The sequence below is a fragment of the Pyxicephalus adspersus genome, chromosome 8, assembly GCF_032062135.1.
Source record: "Pyxicephalus adspersus chromosome 8, UCB_Pads_2.0, whole genome shotgun sequence".
NCBI lineage: Eukaryota > Metazoa > Chordata > Amphibia > Anura > Pyxicephalidae > Pyxicephalus > Pyxicephalus adspersus.
The window spans coordinates 11,571,379-11,596,079 of NC_092865.1; the positions used below are offsets into that span (position 1 = coordinate 11,571,379).

General features: G+C 39.8%; 1 protein-coding gene across 3 annotated transcripts in view; it reads right to left on the reverse strand.

Annotated features, from left to right (window-relative positions):
• PIGK (phosphatidylinositol glycan anchor biosynthesis class K) overlaps window positions 1-24,295 on the reverse strand; it is a 93,984-nt gene extending 69,689 nt beyond the window's left edge. For all 3 annotated transcript variants that reach the window (XM_072419498.1, XM_072419499.1, XM_072419500.1), the window contains exons 1-8: window positions 24,185-24,295; window positions 21,233-21,286; window positions 19,023-19,114; window positions 12,670-12,805; window positions 8,537-8,648; window positions 5,724-5,820; window positions 3,991-4,108; window positions 2,538-2,648 (exon numbers count right to left, since the gene is read on the reverse strand). In XM_072419498.1, coding sequence (XP_072275599.1) covers window positions 2,538-2,648; window positions 3,991-4,108; window positions 5,724-5,820; window positions 8,537-8,648; window positions 12,670-12,805; window positions 19,023-19,114; window positions 21,233-21,286; window positions 24,185-24,265 — 801 coding nt within the window. In that variant the 5' untranslated portion in view covers window positions 24,266-24,295. The remainder of the gene's footprint in view (window positions 1-2,537; window positions 2,649-3,990; window positions 4,109-5,723; window positions 5,821-8,536; window positions 8,649-12,669; window positions 12,806-19,022; window positions 19,115-21,232; window positions 21,287-24,184) is intronic.
• Between the last annotated feature and the right edge of the window lie 406 nt (window positions 24,296-24,701).

The window sequence follows — 24,701 nt, forward strand, 5'->3', positions numbered from 1 at the left end:
TGCTTTGAGTTTCGCTGTGTTGCTTTGGACAAAGCATGTACTACTGACCTGCAGGCAACTGGTCAAAGAAAGGCCTTAAGCTGCGTACACACTGCGTTCAAATCAGAATTTGGCGTGTGTACAGCCCAGGTCATTCATCGTCCGTGGATCCGTCCTGGCGGATCCACAGACGATGAATGATGAGCGATCCTAATGCAAGGGAAGGGGGAGAGCCCGCAGCAGGGTGCCGCTCCGTCGCTCTCCCCTCTCCATAGAGCAGAACGGTGCTGTATGTACAGCACTCGTTCATGCATCTTGCGGTTCTTATCGTTGGAAAGAATCGTGAAAGATCCTTTCCAACGACAAGAATTGCAGGTGTATATGCGTCTTTAGAGTTTTTTTTTTTTTTGGGGGGGGGGGGGGTGTGCTTTTTATTTTAACATAGGCAGCTGAGTTTGGATTTTAAAAAAAAAGGAGTGATTTTGACAAGTACTTTTACCCTTTTACCCTTCTACATGCTGTTGCCCACAGGTTAATGTAAAGTCACAACCATGGTCATCACAGTTGTGAAGCATGCAGAACACCAATTTTAAAAGTGGACTCATGACCACATTTTTTACTTTAAAACAAAAAGGGTAGATATGCAGTGTATGCCAGGAGGATGTGGGTCGCCCCTTCTGCACAAAAATAATACCGATCTCACCAAAGTGCAGAGAGAGATCTGTGTAAAAAAAAAAAATAAAACTGCCAAAGCGCATCAATTGAACTCACGCCTGCGCAGTGCACGATCGGGTGACATAGGATGAAGAGGATTAAGATGGTGGTGTCCAGTGTACAGCCCGTGCTAGGATGAACAAGAAAGACATAACTGTGCAGGATAGACTGGACAAGGATTGCAGAAGGATATATGGCTTTCCACCTGTAAAGGTAAGATTTTTTTTTGTTTTTCTTTAATGATAGTTCCGCTATAGACAACCAAAACAAGGTTTTAAAATCCTGGTTTCTTTTTGGACGTCTCACTTTTTGTCCTGAGAACACAAGAAGTTATTTATGTCTAATACACAACACCTCCCCATTTTGTTGTTTCCAGTGTGGTATGCAGCGTTTCCCCAGCCCCTTTTTTGCCGCGCGCACCACCGGGCACTGATGAGTTGTGTCACAATACAGGGGCTGCCAACTGCCTACAATTTCTTTCCTGTTTCTGGGTTGAACTCTGGTATGGTAACAAATCACAAAGACAAAAAAAGAAGAAGGTGACCATCCCCAGTGGAGAAACAAATATTCCTGACAAGGATCGACTTTTGTTTTTGGATTTTTTAACAATTCATTTCAGCATCCATCCATGTTACAAGGGTAGGACATGTTGTTGTTGGCATGTCAGACCTAATAATGTATTTTATTTATTGTTAATTGTTAGGAATTTTTGGACTGCTATAAGAAAGAGGAGTTGCTACAGATACACTAAGCCATGTGCCCAAGATTTCACCAAGTTTCCTTTCTTTTAATATTTACCAACAACAATCATTCTGGTGTATACGCCAGAAGTTGGGAGATAAGCCCAGGGCTCACTGATTGAACCGACAAGTCAGTGATTGAGACAGCAATAGAAAATTGCGACACATCATACTAAAGCTTTTTTTTAATTACAATTGCTGCTGTAACTGTAAAATGTATTCTGTCTCTTATCTTTCCTGACGGCACAAATAAAAGGTTTTCCAGATGTATCATGCCACTGCATAAATATCAACGGAATAACTTGAGTGTGATGCGTAGAAAGGCTGATGAAAGAAATAAGGGGCAGAAAGAAAAAGAATGAAAGCAAGCATGAAGTCCTTTTATTACAACAAATTGAGTCTGTCGGGTGTGAGAGTGGCACAGCAGGAAAATTTTTTAGCGCTGGATGTCTGCCCAGTAAGGCGTTCATCTCAGCATATGTATAGGCAAGGTTAGTGAACATTGGACCATCGTATGTATACTATTTGGAGTTAAGTGGACCTTCAGATGATTAGATTCAGCTAGCGAAAGGCACTTTTAATTTTACAGCATTTCAATCAATTTTGCATTTCCTATGTTAACCATTACTAACCATTTGGGGAACACCCTACCTAAATACCTTTGAGATGAGTCTTTGTTCCATTTACTCAGTGTTCTTCTCACGGGTACACCAACCCAGCACTTTTCAGAAACTACCCGGCTGTTTTTGGGTGGTTACTGAAAAGATAGGTCACAATACAGGGACTGCCACCCACCTACACCTTTTTCCTACCCAGGGTAATACTGCATTTACTATCTTCTTCCATACAAAGTCAACCGCTATCCTGTTGGGGCATACAATTATACTATTTTTTCCCCTACTCCTATACCTTTTGTAGGACTTTAACCTTTGGAAATAACAAATATTTATTATGAAAACCAATATAGGCCGTGTCTACCTTTCTCCTTCCTTAAAAGCATACTATTTGGCAATCCCTAAAAATAAACAACTGCACAATAGTCCAAAGTAAAGCTGCAGGATTAAATTCAACTGTAATGACAAAAAGAGAACATTGAAATCTTACCAGATCATTCATGTTGTTCTGGCTGGCTGGGTGAATTTCTTCCAGGAACTCCAGAACATAGAAGGTGTATCTGTCCATCAGATGGACTCCAATCGCCATATCTGGTTGGTGCTGGAAGACAAATACAAATATTTATTGTACAGTAAACACCAAATTTTGGTACACTCCTAAAATTGGTACACTCCTAACATGTCTTAGCTCCATTATCACATATTCAGGCAAAGCAAACACCTTTGCAAATTCAACTTTCATATTCTGATTTTCTTGTTATTCTTTGCTAAAATCACCAAGGATTACATTAGTTTAAACATCTTTCAGTGGTCAGATAAATGCATCTTCAGACATAGGGATCTGTGAATAAGTCCCAAAACGGGTTGACTAGCATCCTTTACTTTAGAGAACACCAGAAATAGTTGGTCTTTTCTTTCCATAACCACAGTACATTTACTTTTTGTACATACTATCAGATGCTTCCCAGTATAAAGATGATGAATATGGCTTTTGTTAGTTAACCAGGGAAGATAAAAAGCAAAATTAATATAAATGTTGTGGGCACCGATGTACAGGATCATTTTTTTTTTTTATTAATCCATAATCTACTTATATGGGATAAATAGGACATGAGTGCATGATTAAGGTAGCAAGCAGCAGTTGTCTGCTGCATCTTTAAAAATGATTCAAACATGCCAATAAATTCCAATCCTTTCTATCTCTGTGTGTGAACAATTAGAGAACAAAGGTGAAAAAATGTAAAGGATAAGCCTCCTCTCCTTACTTTTCCCAGTATAAAATACATATCATTGTGGTAAAGTCTGAACCACAAAATCCACTGGAAGCCATCTCCCTCTGCATGGTAGATATTCAGTAATGAGTACAAGAGTGTAGAGAAGGGAAACGAAAGGACAAGGACAAGAGGGCACTCTTTGCGTTTGGAAGAAGGAAAAAAAAAACTTTTATCTCTGGATAAGGAACGAATTCTTCACTGTAAGGTTTGTAAAACTGTGAAATAGGCTACCTTAGGTAGTAGTTTTAGCACATTCTATAGTTTGAGTTTTGAGTTTTATAGTTAGGAAAAAAGCTGGATGTGTTTCTAGAAGCACAGAATATAACTGGGTATTAAAGCTTTAAAGTAAAGATAACAGAGACTGTTAATCCAGGGAACATCTGATTGCCTCACGGACTGAGGAAGGAATTTCTGCAAATCCTATTTAATATACAGCACTGTGTATTAAGCTGTTGCCTTATACATGCTGTATAATAATAATAATACTACTAATAATATGAATAAAAGTAAAAAGTTGTATGCTTGCCATCTTTGAGCTGCTGAACACAGGTAGTTGAAAATGAAAGAATACAAGTAAGTCACTTTAATTTGTAAAGATTCCAAAATTTTGAATACAACTGAAAACATTCATATTCTTTATAAATAAAGTATAATAATAAATGTACTTACAGACAAGGAATCTTCTCCAACCTGGCTGCTTGCAAGAGCCATTATGTTAGGGGAGTAAAACCTCTCATACATAGAGGCTCCTTGGCAGGTATCGATTATAAATAGCAACTCGTTATACCTAAAAATAAAAAAAAATTACAACGTTTTATACAGAAACTCTCCCAATGTTTTTTTATTTCTCATTAATAGAACACTGGAATTCCACAGTAAATAAAACAAACAGTTTATTTCAGATATGCATTTATTAAGGTGGACCTTTCAGTACCACAACAGGTCTGCATAATTATATTCCCGAACCGTCACAATATGAAAATATCAAATAGCAAATGGCTTTAAAGAAATCCATTCCAGGTTTGTTGGATCACCAAGCTTCACTGATGACAATGTATCTTCTCCAGCCTTAGAGAGCTTTATTAAATCAGGTCCAATGGCCCCGATTTAATAAATATCTCCAAGACTGGGGAATATATACTATCATGGAAGAACATAGATGATCCAGCCAACCTGGAATCAATCTGGTTTAGGATTGATTTGCAAACTAATAGCAAATGATCTTTAATAAATCCATTCTGGATCATCCAGGTTCATCTAGGGTAATCCATATTCTCTGGTCTTGGGGAGTTTATTCAATCAGGCCCAATGTTCCTGTATCTTTCACCATGTTGGACTTTACCTTTATTTTAGAGTGTATGTCATCATGTAGCTGTAAGAAGTCCAGAATTGTGGAAAAGATAAGTGTTGTATTTAGAATTAATTAATTCCACTAAAAAGGAGGGCAAAACTACTGCAATCTATATATATAAAATTGTATGTATGTATGTGTGTGTGTTGTGTATGTATGTTTCACCATCACTCGAAAACGCAAGGAGACATTTCAACCAAACTTGCTATACATATGACTGAGTTTCATGTGAGTGCACCAGTCATATTTGTACAGTGCTGTGCTATATGTCAGAGCTATATTTGGATGTATGTATGCCATCACTGGAAAATGCATGGAGACATTTCAACCAAACTTTCTAGACGTATTACTTAGACTCATGTGAGTGCACCGCTGATCTTTGTACAGCGCTGTGGTATATGTCAGAGGTAAATTTGCATGTATGTATGTATTCTCAGTGACAGTGTGCCTTTTGCTTATATTTTTACATACTCTTTTTTGGACTCTTTTACAAATTACTGGCCTGTAATAATGCCTTCGAGAAAACGTAAGGCAATTGGCAGAGTGAAATCAAAAGCAAAATAATGAAACAACACCGTAGACAAGAAAATCACTATAGCTTTTGATTCCTTTTCCAGCATAATTTAAGATTGCAATAAATAAGTACCCGGGCAACGCCGCGTTATCAGCTAGTACTTTAAAAAAAAAAAAAAAAAAAGGCTGAAGTTGAGCTTTAAAGGGATTTTTTTCCATTACAGACAAGTTTCTCAATTTTTTTTCCCAACAGTGGTAATCCCATCAGTTTTGTTTTTGCTACATAAATATATCTAACTAGGACTTTTTGTACCAAGCACAAAACAGCCAATAAGTAACAAACAATCCTTTGTGGAAGAACGGGCCTGTCACTGTCACATATTTTGTTCTGGTTTTATTATCTGTGCATGAAATGAAATCTGTAATAAAAGTTATTGGAAAAAAGATTAAGTTTTAATAAAGCTTCTCTCCAGATGCTGCTGGAAAGTAATGCTCAGGTTAGCTTCTGTTTTCATTTAGAGTTTAACCATTTTATTACCTCCTCTTCTGCCACATCTGTTCAAAGGCATCGGCAAGCTCGACATTGGTGATCTCTTCTGAATCTTGGAATTTTAAGAAACCGTTTCCTCCGTGACCTGCGTTGAAAGAATCATTTTATCATCTAGGTCTTTATGTACTGCACAGTAGTTTGGTGACAACATATAGGTTCATATAGGCAAATGAAGCAGAGAGGTTTTAGTGTAACTGGGTACTTGATCTCTATGGCAACTGTGTTGTACATGATTTAGTATATTGCTGAGCTCATTGATTTCATCTGCCCACCTATACGCCACTACAAGACACGGGGGCTGACAGAAGCAACCAGAGAGCATGTAAGCAATCAGACACACACTGAAGGGTGCCAGATTTAAAAGATTTTACAGCAAGCCTAATCTCCTATATAATACACTGGGGAACAATTTTGAACAATTTTTTGTTGACTTTTTAAAGCTTATTTACACTAAAATAGGTATACCGATTCTGAAAGTGCAGTTAATTTACTTATATCACATCATATTTTTTCTCTATCGCTTATATGACTGCGATTGCTGTAGCGTGGATTTGTATAGGCTATTCATTTACACGCAAGACAGTGTGGTCAGAGGTTGTGCGCCGCTCTACATAGTGAATAAGCAAAATTTATTTTTCTACTTATACACGTATTTCCTTTTTTTCAGATCATGACTGGCTCTGCTGTTTCTCGTCGTAAGTGCCTAAACAACCCTGATTTATTTTGTTATATCTGTGGCAGTCTCACCATTCCCAGTCAAAGGGCGAACATCAGCACATTTGTAGAGGAAGCCTATTTGGCATATTTCAAAGTTAAACTTGGTGATCAAGAGAAGCCTTGGACCCCTCATAAGGTGTGCAAACAGTGTGTCGAGGGTTTACGCTACCCTCTCTTGAAGAACATGATTATGGTGATGAACTAGGTGACAACAACAATTTGGGTGAACTTCAGAACTCCTAGCATCAAGACTGCGTGAGAAAAACTTACTTGAAAAAGGAACAAAGGTATCGTACTTTCGAACCAGAGAAATAGCATTTTTGTAGTACTTTAGAACTGACAGTGGCTTTGTGTATTGCCATAACATACGTGATTTAATGGAGGAATTGGGAATTCCAATCTATAACTCAACTGAATGGCGACTATTCATTGACAGCTCAAAGCGGAGCTTAAAGTGTGTCCTTCTTCACAATGGCAATATATTTGGGTCAGTCCCAATTTGCCATTCAGTTTCTCTTTGTGAAGAATATGCAGACATTAAGAGAGTCATTGAGTTGTTGCAGTATCACCAACACAATTGGGTCATCTGTGCTGACCTTAAAATGGTATGCTTCCTTCTTGGTCAGCAGTGTGGATACACCAAGTATCCCTGTTATCTGTGCATGTGGGGCAGCAGAGCTCGTGGGAGGCATTGGATGGAAAGGAATTGGCCTCCAAGATCCAAACATTCTACATGAGCCACTTGTTGATAGAAAGAACATTATATTCCCGCCTCTGCACATAAAACTGGGTCTGATAAAGTTCGTTAAAGCTTTGCCAACTGAAGGAGACTGTTTCAAGTACCTCATTTTGACATTTCCCAGCCTGTCATTTGAAAAAATAAAGGCCGGTGTGTTTGATGGTCTACAGATTCGGCAGCTCATCAAAGATGAACATTTCATCAGAACAATGTCAAAAGTTGAAAAAAATGCTTGGTGATCATTCAAAGCCATTGTCAAGGACTTTCATGGAAACATATGAACAAATAATTACACAGAAATTGTCCAGAAACTCTTGGAGAGCTACAAAATGGTTGGTTGCATATGAGCATCAAGGTGCATTTTCTGCATAGCCATCTTTCTCACTTCCCAGAAAACCTTGGTGCAGTCAGTGATGAGCAAGGTGAACAATTCCACCAAGATTTGAAGGTCATGGAAGGAGGGTATCAGGGTAGATGGGATGTACATATGATGGCTGACTATTGGTGGAGCATCCGGCGGGAATGTCCTTACACTGAACACTCCAAGAAAAGCTATAGGTGTACATTTTTACCTTAACCGCTTAACCGATTAATTTTCAAATGTTTTACGGTTAAAAAAATGGTATAGAGTAACAATAAATCCTTTGTAAGAACAAAATAAATTTAAATAAACAGTATATTCCAAGTTATTTCATTATTTTTCATTGTTTGTAAAATTTGTATGTTTTTTTACAAAAATGGGGGGGTACCCTGTATCATAAAAACTGGATATGATAGCAACACAGGGGTCATTTGTGGATTCATCACCCAAAAATTAGTAAAAAAAACAAGTGTAAGATCTAACACAACAAAAAATGCGTTCCCCAGTGTAAATATATATATATATATATATATATATATATATATATATAAAATCAGTGACGCTGGGTGATCTAGCAAACCTTGAATGGATCTGGCTCAGCATTCAAAATATTTGCTAGCAGATGACTTTGAAGAAATCCATTCCAGGTTTGCTAGATCACCCAGCTTCACTGATTAAAATGTATTATCTCCAGCCTTGGAGAGCTTTAATAAATCAAGCCCATAGTATGCTACTTCCCACTTCTCCTAGATTGTAAGCTCTTTGGGGCAGGGTCCTTTTCTCCTTCTGTGTTACTGTCTGTATCTGGCTGTCATTTGCAGCCCCTATTTAATGTACAGCACTGCGTAATATGTTGGCGCTATATAAATACGGTTTATTATTAATAGATACTTGGATGACGTAAACTCTGTTAATTACCTTATGTCAATGTAGAAAATCCACAAAGTAGGTAATACACAGTTGTGTTGCTTAATACACATTTACCTGTCATGTAGATGAGAACATTGCTCCTGTCATCAGAGAGAAGTCGCTTCAGTCGTGGGGTGCTTGGCGGCAATCTGCCTGTCAAAACTCGAAGAAAGTTTTCCACAGTCACCTACAAATGCAATAACGCATGATTTTACTAAATCAAACCTCACTATCATACACGCTAGACAAGTATATAAATTGGAGTTTGGACCCTCTAGGCCAGTGTTTCTCAACCTGAGTTCTGTGGAAATGAAATGTACATCAAATGCAGATCAGCAAAATCTCTTTTGACTTGAAGCAGTTCTGAGACTGCATTTGAAATGTTTTGTATTGAGCCATATTACTTAGATAAGCTCATCAGTTTGCTGCTTCTACTGTCACTGTTCAGTCACAAGCTGATGGTGGGGAAGAGACTTCAACTGTAAGTTTTATTCAACTGCAGCAGAGAGAAATCGGACCTCATGTCCTTAGTACTGTGTAAAACTGAAGACTAGATGGACATAAATACAAAATAATAACATACATGCATTTGATCTGAGTATTTAGCCTGAGGTTCGGCTTATGGAAAAGGCTTGGTAATGGCTTTCTTGGTAGCTAAGGAGCGTACGGATTCAATATGCGTCGTCCGACACAGAAGCAGAAGTGGTGGGCGAAATGTCTGGATAGATCCTATGAAAACGGGGGACAGCTGGTGATTCTAATTGCTGTGTTTTCCAGGCCTGCAACTACGCTAGCTCAAGACAATAAACTCTTCGGTCTACTTGTAGATTTGGCTCTGCCAAGGAAAGATGTGGGCTCATAAAGCAGAACTAGGAGGTGAGTCACTAAATTTCAATGCTGAATCACTGCTCAGAACGAAAATATAATAACCTATAGATGAAGAAAACAATAAATGCGGAAGGTTATTGATACACTGCAGCAGTAAAGGTGTACATTGCCGGTCTTTTATTTGATAGAATATGTAAGCAGGACAAAGGAAGTACTAAGTAATTAAGTGCTGACATCCTAAAGTGTACATCTGTGCAAAACAACAACAAAAGACATATTCATTACATCTCCGCAATACACGCATGCATCCTTGTTTCATCACTTTAAAATGTTCAACGTACAAAAGCATATATTTTCAGTGTACTCCCTAGCCCCTTTTAGCCGGGCACACCTCCCAGCACTTTTCAGTAACCACCAGGCTGTTTTTGGGTGGTTATTTAAGAATTGGGTCACAATACAGGGGCTGCCACCCACCTTCAGCTTCTTCCCATCCAGCTTAAAATAAATTCTGGGGAGAATTCTGTGTTTTGATATGCCAAAACTCCAGTGAACTTCCTACTTTCTGTTGAGCTGACAACACATTTGACCTGATTTATTAATGCTCTTCAGTGTTCTCCCCAGAAATTTTTTTCAGCCGGGTGGTAGGAAGCTGTAGCCAGGTGGTAAAAAAGGGGGTGTGGCAAAACACGGCAAATTTAGTGCACCCAGTTGTTTATGCCATGGGTAATCAGTAACCTCTTATTTTTTCAGTGTTCTACCTTCTCCCAATTATTTGTTACAATTTTGTAATGCCTGCCCTGTTAGTATATCCAATTTTTATATTCTATGTATTTTGCCACAACTGTCCTATGCCATGTATTGTGACCCAACTTACTAGTGTTCTAAGTTTTAAGAGTTTATTCCTTTGTAGTAGTGTAACTGGGGGGCTGAAATTGTAGTAACTAGTATCTATGAGGGTCCCCTGTACACTCTGAAAGTTACAGGTCATTGTGATATACATATTAGGAGATATGGAGGTTTGTACACAAAGCTGTGAGGATGCAGAATTCACACGCAGCTAGCAGTGGATACATTTCCAAGGCAGAAATCTGAGCTCGTGCTATGAGATGGGGGCGGGGCTGCCTATGTCTCCTTCACATGAAAGCTGCACAGGAGGACACAGAGCAGCTTCACTGGGATCCGTGCATGCAAGGATGAGAGCTGCCCAGAGCTGGGCGGGGTATTCAAATCAGCCGGGCGGTGCAACCGGCTAAAAACCTCTGGGGAGAACTATGCTCTTATGTAAGGTACAAATTCTGTTTTTTTTTTCTTTTAGATGCAACACCCTTTTTTTTATTTTTTTAAAAATCCACGCATCGGAAAACATTTATGGCTATTTCAGTGGCCACTAGGCCAGATTCTGAGTCCCACCCTAATGGCTCTGCCCCCACCAGGAACACCCCCTGAAGTGAAATCCATCGCCTCTATATGTGTTGTGGGGATTTAAAGTTAGTTCCTAACGCTCCCTGGCAGATCCGGCCGGCATTAGGCCGGATCGGGCAGGGGGCGTTAGGCCAGAACGAACTATCGGCTAAGCCGTATCTGGCCTAAAGGCCGAAGTTTGCTGACCCCTGGCCTAGGCGAGATCTGCAATTTTTTTTTTATCCTACGTCACCTAATCTTGCGCCAGGGTCAGCTGACGTAGGATGAAGAACCAGCAAGAAAAGGGGAAGATAGCGTCAGCTCTGGGTCGACGCGGGACAAGATGCATGACACCCCCGGATGGATCAAACTGCCCTGCAGGATTGAGGGTAAGTAGATTTTTTTGCAGTTTTGAATTTAGTTCCTCTTTAAAACTAGAGAGGATAAACTGTCATGGGAGAACCCGAGTAATTCAGCAAAATGTAGGAATGGATATGGTCTATTATTGAAAACAAATGCCAACTAACAGCAAAATATTTTTAAGAAACCCATTCCAGGTTTGTTGGGTCCCCCAGGATACTCCGTCTTCCCCAGTCTTGAGGAGCTTTAATAAATCAGGCACTAAAATGCCATGTAGTCTCTTTAGCTCTGCCCTGGGAAGACCTTCGGCAGTGATGACAATGCAGCCTGGGGATCCAGAACAGAAGATGTAATATGTTGTCAGCTCAGAAGGTAGGAGCTCACTGAATTTCTTGCAGCAAAGTTTATGTATGTGAAGTAATGGCTATTTATTTGTCATAATTTATTTTATCCCTACATACATAACTTGTAAGCCTGTATTTTTATTTTGCTCTTGCTTCATCCAATGCCTAAATCATGATTCTGTCTAAGCTGTAGTCCAGCGTTTCTCAACCTTTTTAACATGGGTGAACCCTTGAGAAAACTATCAGGTTTTAAGGACCCTCCTATAATTACTATATCCACAGCTCAAAGTATATTATTATGGTGGTCAGTGGGAAGAATGCCTCTTAAATTACTGGCCATTGAGAAGAATGTCATCCATACAGATAGCCGAACAGATCATTGGGGTCAGGTATACTGACCTGAGAGGAACAAGTTGCCCCAAGAACCTCTAACAACCTCTGGAGGAACCCTGGTTGAGAAACATTGTTGTAGTCTAATCTAAAAATGAAAATCACATAAAAGTATGGTTCTTTAAATTTCACATATATATATCAAGAAGCAGGTAGCAGCATGTGAATTAAACCTTATTATTAGCAAGTGCAGCCAGTACTACATCAAAAATGTTTTACTTTAAAGGCTTTTCTAATGCTACTTAGTACAAATTTCTGACAGTTTCATGATTGAAGCACTAAAGTCGAATGGAGGGGAAAAAATACATAAAGGAAAAATTAGAGGCTTACACTTATGATAAAACACCTATAAAATTATGACATTAATGGAACCTGGAGACTGGTTATGTAGAAAAAGAAAATGATTTTACAGGCAGGAGGTAATCATTATACAGATTTGATTACATTTTTTCCATGGGAATAGCAACCATAAGAAAGTCAGCATTTGCATAAGAAATACTTGCAGGTCTGGTAGCACCGGCAGATATACCTGGGCATCCTATGGTGCGTAATATTCAGATCCTGTCAGGTCTTAATATATAGACTGATTAAAATGTTTAAAGAAAAATACTAAAAGTCTCCTGAAATGTAAGAATTTTCAATAAAATGTGGTATTTCCTACCAGAATTGTTTTAGACTGGGTGTGAAGAAGCTGTAGCTGGGTGGCAGCCCCTGTATTGTGACCTAACCTTTCAGTAACCATTGAAAAACAGCGGGGTGATAACTGAAAAGTGTTGGGTAGCACCCAGATAGAAGGGCCAGGGGAGAACACTGAAATAAAATTCAAACATCAGTATACAATTATCATGTTGTAAGATAATGGTTGACCAGTTTAACATGCCATACCTCATACCCTCTGTAGTCGACTTCCACATTGTCCCCATAAACATTGAGCTCCATATTTTTGTGGCTGAACACAGTGGCTGGTTTGGGGTTCCTCGGGTTACAAGCCATGTCGTCAGCAAGCATCAGTATGATATGACTGTTATGGGAGAAACAGAGAACTGGTTAGGGGAGAGCAGCTATTAAAGCAAAACTATTACTATTACAACAAATATGTACTGCAACATTTAATTATCTGCACTCACATTTTTCTCCTACTCCTCCTGCAAAATCCCACAAATTACCTTAAGAGAGGTCCACCTATTACAGCTTCTAGTGCTGGTTTGGCAACAACGCTGAACTGAGCAGAAAATCAGAGCAGAGTTGCCACTCTCCGTAAAGCTGTGCTGTTCATATAGGCGTTGCTTGTTCTCAGTACAACAAGAAGAAAAAGCAACTTCAACAAGCCAGTAGTTTGTCATTTACCATCTTGCCACAAGTCCCATCAACTGCTTTCTGGATTGGCAAGCACTGTCTCTATTGCAGAAACCCTTCCAATGTGAACTGCAGTGCCTGTAGGGGAACGCTTATGACACAAATGGAGGATATATCTCTGTTTTTTTACCAAGATTTGTGCATCACATTGTAACTGGATTTGGGATTAGATTAAAACGTCATACAGGGAAATTGTCATTACTGGACAATTAATAAAGGGTACCTAAACTCAGAATTTTCACTTTACATAAAAGGGTAGACAACTCTTTTTTTTAGGTAAAAATTATATTCATTTAGGTTTTTTTAAATGCAACACCCTTTTTAAAAAAAAAAAAAGGGTGGCAGCACCGCCCCGATTCTCAATCGCCTAGACGATCGGTGAAAAGAGAAAAATTTGTCAATCTCACGCCTGCGCAGTGGGATCGGCAAGTTTTGTCTCCAACCTACGTCACTCGATCTTGGGTCCTGCCTGGGTCGTGTGACGTAGCAAGAAGAACCAGGAAGAAGAGAAGAAGATGGTGCCGCACAGCACGCTGGCTTGGAGACGGATACCTGGACGACACGGGACACGATTAAAGACACCTTTGGAGCGATCGACTGTGCTGTGGGGTTGAAGGTAAGTGTATTTTTGTTTGTTTTAGGTTAAGTTCCTCTGGCAGCAAACCAAAAGAAATATAGCTGTAGAGTAGCCAAATTTCCTGCCTTTAAAGCAGAACTAATGTTCTACTTTTAGGAATCCACGATCAGACAGGTCATTATTGCAAAAAAGTGGCAGGCAATGTCCTTTCTGCAATAACCCTTCCCACCTACCTGATCGCTCCAGGTATCTAGTAAAAAGCTGAGCTGTGCATGCGAAGCTTTAGCTTCGGTTGTTAAGATACCTGGCAATCCCGGCTTCCCCTGCGCATGTCTGGACTGAATGAACTCCAACACACTTTTGCAGGAGTTACATCATCCTGGCCAAGCCAATCAAGGGGGCCAATAATTCTCTACTGGAAGAAAGAAGGAAGAATATGGCTTTGCCCTCTGAGGGAAAGAGGACAGGTGAGCAATGTGGGTTTAGTTTAGCTTTTATATGCTAGTGATCACGTAAGTAGGAACCAATTGGACTGTTTACTAATGGAGTTTTCAGTCCACGTGGTAGAGAAAGAATTTAAGGAGTACATACTCAGACTACTCTGCAAAATACATACACCGAAATGTAAAAATTATATAAATATAGTAATCCTTGTATAGGAAATTAAACTTGATTTATGGGTCACTTACATAACAAAATGCAATAAAAGGACTGTGAACATTTTTTGCTAATTAATCAGCCAGACGATGCATCAAAGCCTTTAAAAACAAACAATTTTTGCAGGCAGAAATGTGTCCAAGAATTAGAAATAAACTAAAATTGCAGCTTTGCTAAAATCAATGAATTTTTTCAGAGGCAAACATTGCAGGATATTTTTTCAACTAATCCATAAAATTGTTACCCTGGTTTGACGATAGAAAGCTTGGGCCATGGCAGTAAAATGTTGGAAGTTTACAAATTAGGATCCAAGTTTGAGGTTAAGCATAAACAAATAATGAACCCCTAAACTGCATAAGATACTGTGAAATCAGCATCTGATAATTACTTTATGCTTAGTACAACAGTTGTTTCAAACTCAGAAGTCTTATATTTGCGCACATTGCTTGGCTGCAGTACGTATGCTGTGTCCAGTAACAGAGCCTCATACAAAATGAGACTGAGAGGTCAGCTTTACACGGGCTTTTAAATCCGACCCATCAAATATTGGTACCAAATTGTCCATTGGTGACCAACAACACTCTTCTCACTGAAATTGAATTTAAGTTTTCTTTTACTTTAAGGTAATGGCTTATATACGTAATATATATTAGTTCCATCCATCTGATCCTGGCCTGGCCCATCTGACAAATTTTAAAACCCATTTCGGCCCCTAAGACTAAAAGTTTGCCAACTCCTGAGCTAGACGATGGCCATTGGAAGGCTGCGTCTAAGCTGCATGCAGGACCGGTCATGGTAAATGTCTACCCACGGCTTTAATCTATCATACAAAGTGGGTCTCTCTGCCAATATTTTCACCACTCTAAACAAGTGCTTATAAGTGCTTCATTATCTACTTACAAATTTTCTGCAGAACTCCCTTTAATTGATACAGTTTAAATGAAAGATTAATTGTCATTTTGGTGTTAATTACTTCTACATTTTAGCAGCTGAATGCCACCTATTCTTGTTGCTGGGTGACCCGTACCTTCAACTAAATTGCAATGAAGTAATAATTGTTTGCATCACATAATGCAGAAAACTGGCCAAATACCAATGACCAAAAGATCAATAGGGGCATAGAATGAAGTTGATGTTACCCCTCCTATTGTGTATTACTTTACCCTCACCTCTTAGATTGTTAGCTCTTCAGGGCAGGGTCCTCTTCTCCTCCTGTGTCATTGTTTGTATTTGTCATTTGCAACTCCTATTTAATGTACGGCACTGTGTAATATGTTAGCGCTATATAAATACAGCTTAAAAAGTGAATTTTGGATGACCACTAAAGTGAAAAATAGGTTATAGGCCAAATCCTACACGTGGGTGTTATTCCACATTTTTAGTTGATCTCTGCATGAATTTTAAAGGTTTGTGGATATGTTTACATATACAGTTTTGCATTACTATGAATCGTAGTATATTTCTGCTGTTTCCAAGGATACCTCTTGGTTTTCGTAAAAACCTGTGTTGTTAATATACATTGATGTGGTTTATAACAATGTGAAATAAGAATAAAACAACTGAGAAAGTGAAGTGTGAATAATGTGATTTTCCGTTCAATCAACCTACCTGGACTCACCAGGTAGCAACTATGAGAGGCAGCTCCCATAAATCCATTTTTTAAAGTGAAAATTCAGCTTGTTCTCTTCTCACTTCTGCACTGAAAGCTGAATTTCCTATTTTGTTTCCTACGTTGGGTACTTCATTACATTTTCTGCCTGGTGTTTGGCCAGCCTATCCATGTCCCCAGGAGTGCCTTCATTTAGAACGCAGCCTTTGTATGCCATAGCCCTGTGGAATAGCTACCCATTCTCCATAGACAAGCAACAAGAATGTTGATTATTCATTCTGCAGAGATCAGCAACAAATCCCAAAGAATGCATAGTTAGGTAGTTATATAGATAGTCCCCAGTTACATAGTTAGGTTGAAAAAAGACATAGGTCCATCAGGTTTAACCACCAGGGAAATAAACATATCCCAGGAAAAAACCCTGGTTGATATGGAGGACGGCAAAAAAAACCCTGGTTCAATTTGCCCCAACAGGAGAAAAAAAAATCTTTCCTGATCCCATGAGGCAATCGGATGTTCCCTGGATCAAAAGTCCAGCGTTAACCTAGTCATTTTTTTTTAAACCAGGTGGGAAGAAACCATAGGCGGGTGGAAGCCCCTGTATTGAGACCCAACTTCACGATAACAACCAAAAAACAGTTGGGTGGTTACTGAAAAGTGCCAGGTGGTGCACCCAGGTAAAAGGGGCTGGGGAGAATACTGCAGTCCCTGTTGTCTTTAAAACTTTTTTTACCCAGTTATTTTCAGTGCTACTGCATTATGTGCAAATATAATTATATGCTACAGCCTATCTATTCCCAATACAACAGAAACATCACCACTGAGAAGGCAACCTATCCATTGCCCAGGGAATAGAGACAGTACAACTGAGGAAGCAGGCTATCCATTTCCCACGGACCAGCAACACATCCCAAAAAATGCAGCCAATTCTTTGCAGGCAAACATCAACATCACCAAAAAACAGCTTATGCACTTTGCAGCTAAATACCCCTGGGATCAAATCCTTTTAAATCACCAAAAATAGCAACAACACAGAATGTCCATTCCCCTTAACCAGCAAAAAAATTAAAAAATAAAAGTCTATCTATTCTTCCGATCATTGTAACATCACTACTGAGAATGCAGCTGGTCCATTTTACAGAGCATATAAGGTGATCACTGAAAATGCAACGTATCCTGTTGTCAAAGAATACATACATGGCTACTAGGAACACAGACTATTTCCTAAAGAACAGCCACATCACTAATGAAAATAAGGCCAAACAATAAGACTAAGTGCTAAGAGAACAGTCCATTCAATACTAGAAGTTGGCAAAGTCTCTGTGATTACAGTCCATGGAGATACTACAGCAGTGCTCAACCCAGAATTTTTTAAGATGGGTGAGAAGAAGCTGTAGGTGGGTGGCAGCTCCTATATTGTGACCCAACTTATCAGTTACCATCCAAAAACAGCTGGGTGGTTGCTGAAACGTGCCGGGTGGTGCACCCAACTAAAAGGGGCTGGAGAGAACACTGTACAGCTTTAGGCAGCTTATCAGTTCACAGAAGACATCATTGCAGTTTTCTCATTTATTAGAACTGGGGGACACTATTAACAGGCCAATCAGGAAATCACAAAACACAGAAAATACAGATCTCATTTATCTAAGGAAACTACACAATGACAGCCTTGACACAAGAATGATTATAGCAAAATGGGGCAATAGGTACAGTAACAGCTTTGACCTTTGATTGACACAAATAAAGGTTGCAAAAGGCACAGAGAAGCCATCCCATTTTAATTCCATGTAGTGACGTGATCCAATCAGACAATGTCTACAGGTGCATTGTGCCTTGTACAATTAAAATCTGTCTTCTCAATTGGTGTTTAAATTTTAAATGCTGCCACATCCCAAAATGATACCAACAATACCAAACAACACACTATGTGGGACTTTTAAGGCAGGGCAACTCAATAAAATTTACCAACAATTACAGGCAGTCCCCAGGTTAAGGACATCTGACATATGGACAACTCCTTTATAGGAACGGAGCTTCCCTGCTCCCTCCTGTGCAGGACGGAGCCTTGAAGGGGGGAGGGGCAGTTTGCATGACTTGCAGAAGAAATCTTTTACTAAACACAGCTGAGGTTGTGGGCGATCTTAAGAGCCGAGCTGATCTGTAATATCTTGTAAAGCTACGTACACACGGCAGATTTTTATCGCCCGATAATCGGCATCGGCCAATTATCGGGCGAAAATCTTCCGTGTGTACAGTCGGTGAAAGGGAAGGGGAGAGCGACGGAGCGGCTCCATAGAGCATGAACGGTGCTGTATGTACAGCATCGTTCATGCATCTTGCAGCCCCTTGTCGTTGGAAAGGATCGTGAAAGATCCTTTCCAACGACAAAAATTGCAAGTGTGTATGCAGCTTAACTCTTTAATGACCAAGACCAACTCTGCAGTTGTTTCTTTTTGCATATCAAAGCACAGTGATTAGCTCAGTGAGGATTTTATACAGTAACTGACATCATGCTGCCTAATAATATGTTGAGACAAACATCTGTCCTATTTGCATTTATTAAAATAATGTACCTGTTCTGACTTACATACAAATTTAACTTAAGAACAAACCTACAGTCCCTATCTTGTATGCAACCTGGGGACTACCTGTATTTAAAAATAAATAGTACCAAATCTCCAATCTAACTTCCATTGTGGATCATCCAGCTATGGCTCAAGACAATTAGTCAATGAGTCAACAGTAAGCATGATGTAAAATTCAAGTTTCACTTAAAAAAAATCAATTCATCCAGAATAAAAATTAAAAAGCAAATTAAAAAAAAATGTTTCAGCACATTGAAGAACCTCTAAATGCAGAAACAAGTGTCTACAACAGATAGAAGCATTCAATATCATGCTTTAATTAATCCAACCTTCCCCAATCATTACAAACACTGAAATCTGAAAGCCCCTCTGGATAAAAAGTAAGGGGGGAGGGCAAAGAGCAGAAAGATTTACAACAACAGGGTGTTAATTGGAAGGGGAAATAAATTCTTACCTGTCAGGGATTCCAAGTCTTTTCACACTTCTATAAACCGAGAGAGTATTTGCTACATGACGATAATTAAACCAGAACCGAGAGGTACAGACCTGAAAAGAGGAGCAAATTAAGAGACTGAATATTTAAAGTTTAACCATACGTTTCTCAATATCTGTAATTGCTTATGCTTTAGACACATACACAATTTTCATTGGGAATGGAAAACTCGCTTTCTACAATAGCTGCTGCTCAACTTCCAGGCTTAACAATGCCCAGCCCCATCCTGGACGCCAGGTCATGATTTAACTCATATGGGAGACTCCCTGTCCAAAGATTTTAATAAAGGATAGAGAAGCATCAGACGTTAGGATCTTTCACGATCCTTGGGAATGACAAAAGACTAAAATATGCATGAATTCGTGCGGTTATACAATGCCATTCTGCTCTATGGAGAGGGGGAAGAACAAACAAGCAGCACCCCGCTGCGCTATCTCTCCTTCATTAGCATTGCGGTTCTACATGAATCTGCTAGGATGGATCCATGCACGACGTCAGACAAGCGCGGTACGCATGTGGGATTCTTATCTGATACTAGCCCTGAAGCGATAATCGGATGACAATCATGCGACGTGTGTGCATAGCCTTATTGTCAGAAATGTCAGGGACAGTCTACCTTTTGCAGCGAAGCACAGATTCCACAGCCTAGATCTTATCCTCATGGGACAAGATGGGACAGCCTCACAAAAGATTAGAAACAGATCTAGTAAACACAGAGACTCGACTGCACCTGCGCTGGAGAAAGTTAGTATGAAGGGGAATCTCCAGTGCGGGGGGCATATTAATGCAACTTTATCAAGGGCTAGATACGATTCCCCTCCTAACTGTTTCAATATTTGGGCAGCTATGACAACAATGTCCTACCAGAATCCTTACCACTTTTAGGAGAAGGTCATACAAGCACCCTTGAGAAGGAAGTTATGACTGGTCTAGTGTTTTTCCTTCAGAAATCCTGGGACAAATTTAGATATTTGGTTTTGGTCAGCAGTTTGAAGTAACCTTTAAAATCCTACTGTCACTTGAACTGGGATCCATGGTCCCCAAAGTCCCAAGAAGGCTTAATAAAAAAAAATCAAGCTAACACCCTGAAAACCTACCACCTGCACTGCAAACTGTCTGCAAAGGATTCATTTTACACTTTACATTGATGAATGTTTGACTACAGAATTAACCAGTCTGATTCCCAGGGTTTGTGGGGGGGGATCAAGCATTTTGTGTTGGGGGAGAGAGCAACATTGGAAGTGGAGAGAGCAAGGGGTAAAAAAATAATCTCATCTAGCTGCCAAAAGAGGAAAGAACTAGAAGCCTGTTCCTCATATTCTTCCCATCTGAGCAAATGAGTGTGCTTGTAATCAGCAGTTTCCTTAAACACAGCATTCCAAGATAAAATAAAAATAAATTGTTCCTCAAAGGCCATGCAGAAAGACCTCTATCTACACTGGGGTTCCATCGTCCAGCATTTTAAAAAAAGTGTTCTACATATGGAAGAAAAAAAAAAACTTGCAAGCATATAGTACAATGCTTAGCTCAAAACTCATGTGAGAGGTTCTCCACAGCTGTGAGGATGAACTACAGCCTTACTTTCAGTCCTACACAGTTTCAGAGACTCCTCTCTTCAAATAGAGTTCGATTGAGCGTTCTTGACTTTTTTATTCAAAAAGTCACATCTTCATTAAAATAAATTGCGTAAACATGTCCAACGCCACTGAACCTGCTGCTCATTGCTGTATAAAGCCCTACACAACAGATGTTCTTCCAATCCCATTTTCTTCTCATCTGAAATACTGGCTGGGTACCAGGGAAGAGTCTTTGTTACCTTGGGAGCTTTAAAAGATCGAAGACTACAACAGTACTGGAAAAAATATCTGGTTGATGCTCTAGAACTGGTGGGATGTCCCCTGATAAAAACACAACCACTCTCCAAACTTGGGAATCATTTCAGCAGGACTGTCTACAACTCAAATCACTCAGGTGAGTATCAAATATATATGCATGCTTCTTGAAGACCTTGCAAATGTCACCACTCCTTTAGACCTCTGATTGGACTAAGATCTGGACTTTAAGAGCGCAAAGAGAAAAAAACAAGCAGCCCACAGTAACAGTAACCCCATACCCAAAAAAAAGAAAAAGAGTGTAATGCATTTGCAGTGTAATAAACAACAGGTACTTACTAAGACAGCCCAATTGTTTGTGTGTCCGCTTCTAAAGAAGTGTTCAGCCTTGTTCTGAAATTAAAAAGAAAAAAAATGACTGCAAATAAGTCAATTACTGTTAAATTAAAATAAAATAAATGTGTCTGCTCCTCGTAGTTGATAATGTGGCATTGTGTCCACAGTACATGCAGCTAGAGGTGACAGTGCAAACCATTCATCATCTTCATTTGTGCTCCAATACAGCAATTTTGACATTTGCTAGGGACATTGGGAGCAGACCAACCAATTTCTCCTTTCCTCACCTATTGTATGGATAAATTGACATCAGACATAAGGTGTTATTGCAGAAAGGGACAAGCTATGTCCCTTCTGCAATATTGGTTTTTACCTGCCTGATCCCTACTTAGCTGTCAGTATTGCCGAGCTGCGCATGCACTGCTCAGAGTAGGTTGCAATCCCGGGTTCCTTTGCACTTGCTGGGAATGCATGAACTCCTGAGCAGGAGTTAACTCATCTTAGAACAGCCAATCAAGATGGCCAAAGATCATATTTTGAAAGCAAAGAAGTTGGCAGCACTCTGTGATCGAACAAGAATAGGTAAGCAATTGAAGGTTTAGATCCACTTTAAGGAATAACATTTCAAAGTGCACATATAACTTTTAGCCAAACCCCCCTCCTCCTCCAGATGCATGCTGCACAAAAGTGCCAGGGCCTCTGGTGTATGGTCACATTCATCAAAATTTTCAGTGCAATGACCATGCCTAACCAGTAGCCTCCCATATGGTTCTATGGGGCCTGGCCCTTCTTTATTCTGGGGTTTTCCTCACATCACGCACTGCACTGGTGCAAGATCAGGTGACATGTGTTTCTCTGAATATTAAAAAAGAAATAAAGTGCCAATCACAATGCACATGTGTGGGATTGAGTACTTGTTAAAAATAAATAAAAACATTAGAGAAAAGCCCCCAAAGAAGCAGCCCACAGCCCCATTGACATGTGACAATCACAGGAGGCTGCGAGTAAACACGGAAGGGTAGGGGTCCTACTTAACAAAACAAAATAAAAAAAACATTTTTTTTTTCAATATGTAAAACAGATAGCCACCCTTTTACATAATGTTAATAATGTGGTGATAGGTTTGCATTAACTTTCTCAGCCACAGTCCTCTTTAGCATCCTATTGTTTTTGTAACGTTATTCTATACCTGCCCTCCTCACCCAGCATCTTCCCAAATGTGTGAGATATATATCGGAGTTCAACCCAGAAATGTATTTAAGCTGGGTGGGAAGAAGCTGTAAGAGAGTGGCAGCCCCTGTATTGAGACCCAATTTATCAGTTTATTAGTAACCACCCAAAAACAACTTGGTTACTGAAAAATGCCGGGTAGTGCTCCCAGCTGAAATGGGCTGGGGAGAACATTGTGTATATGTATTATTTTTATTAAAAACAGGATTTATATAGTCAACATATTTAAATAACCAACATATTACGCAGCAATGTACTTTAAATAAGGGTTGCAAATGACAGATAGATACAGACAATCTAGAAGGTGTCACACAAAAGAAGGTGAGATATGTAGTGGTGGGAAGTAGGGACGGTTTCAAAAGACAAGAAGATGGGTAGGTGAGTTTGAAAAGATAAGTTTTAAGAGCTCCTTTAAATGGGCAGAAAGTAAAAGCAATCCGAATAGGATGAGGAAGACCATTCCAGAGAGTCAGGGCACCTCAAGAAAAGTCTTGGGAGCTGTGCTTGTGAGGAGGTTATGAGTGAGGAAGTCATTAGTAGGTCATTGGAGGAGCGAAGAGAATGGCTAGGGTGATATTTTACTACTAGGTCAGAAAGGTAAGTGGGAACTGTGGAGGGATTTAAAGGCACAACACAGGAGCTTGAATTTGATTCCAAGGTGAAATGGAAGCCAATGAAGAGAACTACAAAGACAGCAGAAGAACACACACGCATACATGTATGTATAGTGTTGTGTAATATGTTGTAAATAGTATATACAAAAAATACTGTTATTAATAATAATAATAATAATATACATACATATATATATATATATATACACACACACCCCTTCAACAACTTAACAATACAGAACACTAAAGACCACACAAAGACCATGGCTGTAACCTCGCCCAGGCAAACCTTCACATAACATAATGTACATATACAGAAAACATTTTACCTTAATTCAATCATTTTAGTTGTATTCTATGATCATGTATTGATACTGTAATATAGATTAGCAGTATATTAGGTGTGGATAGGAGGACAGCACAAGGCGTGGTTCCAGTGCCATTCACAAGCCTTTGATCGCCTGACCCTAAAGCACAACTATGCCACCACCATCCATTGTGATCTCCATACTGTAGGAAGTACAGGAAAGGGGCTCACTCCCGCCTACATGTGTGACAATGCGCAGCACATGCATTAGTGCGCTAGGGTGCCTTTTATTGCTGATGACACCCCATAGAGCAATGCAGCAGCCACACCTGTGCAGGGACCTTTAACAATGCAGTGTGTGATATGAGGAGCATCGGGCAGCTATAGAAATGAACAGGACGCCCCAATACACAGACATAACGGGGCCCCAAGGGCTCCTCTCTACATACATACAGAAGAATACATGTGAGCATTATAATACTCACATCAATGCTGTGCTATTTTTTATTAATGCCACCCCCAAACAACCTGCAGGGTAATACTACTGCTGTGTGCTTCTATTTATGAGGATTATTGGACTGCTATGGAAGATTTTGCATCCTTTTCAAATGAATGGGTTCCCCTAACATATGGCAGAGACATGCACAGCAGCAGCACATATTTGCCAATTGGTCCTAAGTCCCAGAGCCGATATAAGATAGCATCACTACAATACACACAGCAGTGATTCTACTGACAGCACAGTATTATCCTAAAAATGGAAGCAATAATGATATGCAGCCAGTACGACTAGCCACAACCCACCTCTGCATACTGAGCTTTCGTCCCCAGCGCCAGAGCAACAAAACAAATCAGTAGCCGGCTGACAACACAGAGCGCCGCCATCTTTCCCCGATGACAGGAGGAAGACTTCCGCGTCACGTGACGGGTGGTAACCACTCCTGCTAGGGTATCACGCGCGCGCTGCATGGTGGGAGCTTTGTGTTAGCAACAGGGTAGTCATGGTGCAGAGAGGGGTAGAGTCTATGGATAGCAGTGTTAGGACTACAAGTGCAAGCAGGCCCTGTTAGCAGAATACACAGCCTATTAAAAACAATCTCCAGAAACAGAACTGTCTCAGGTTGGGCACTGCAGACCTCATATCCTCATATGTTCTGCCCTGCAACTGTCCTTCCTCTTGGTTTGTTGTATTATATACAGGTAGTCCCTGGGTTACATATGAGATAGGGACTGTAGGTTTGTTTTACCAGATACATAATAAATGCAATTAGGACAGATGTTTGTCGCCACATATTATTAGGCAGCACGGTGTCAGTTGCTG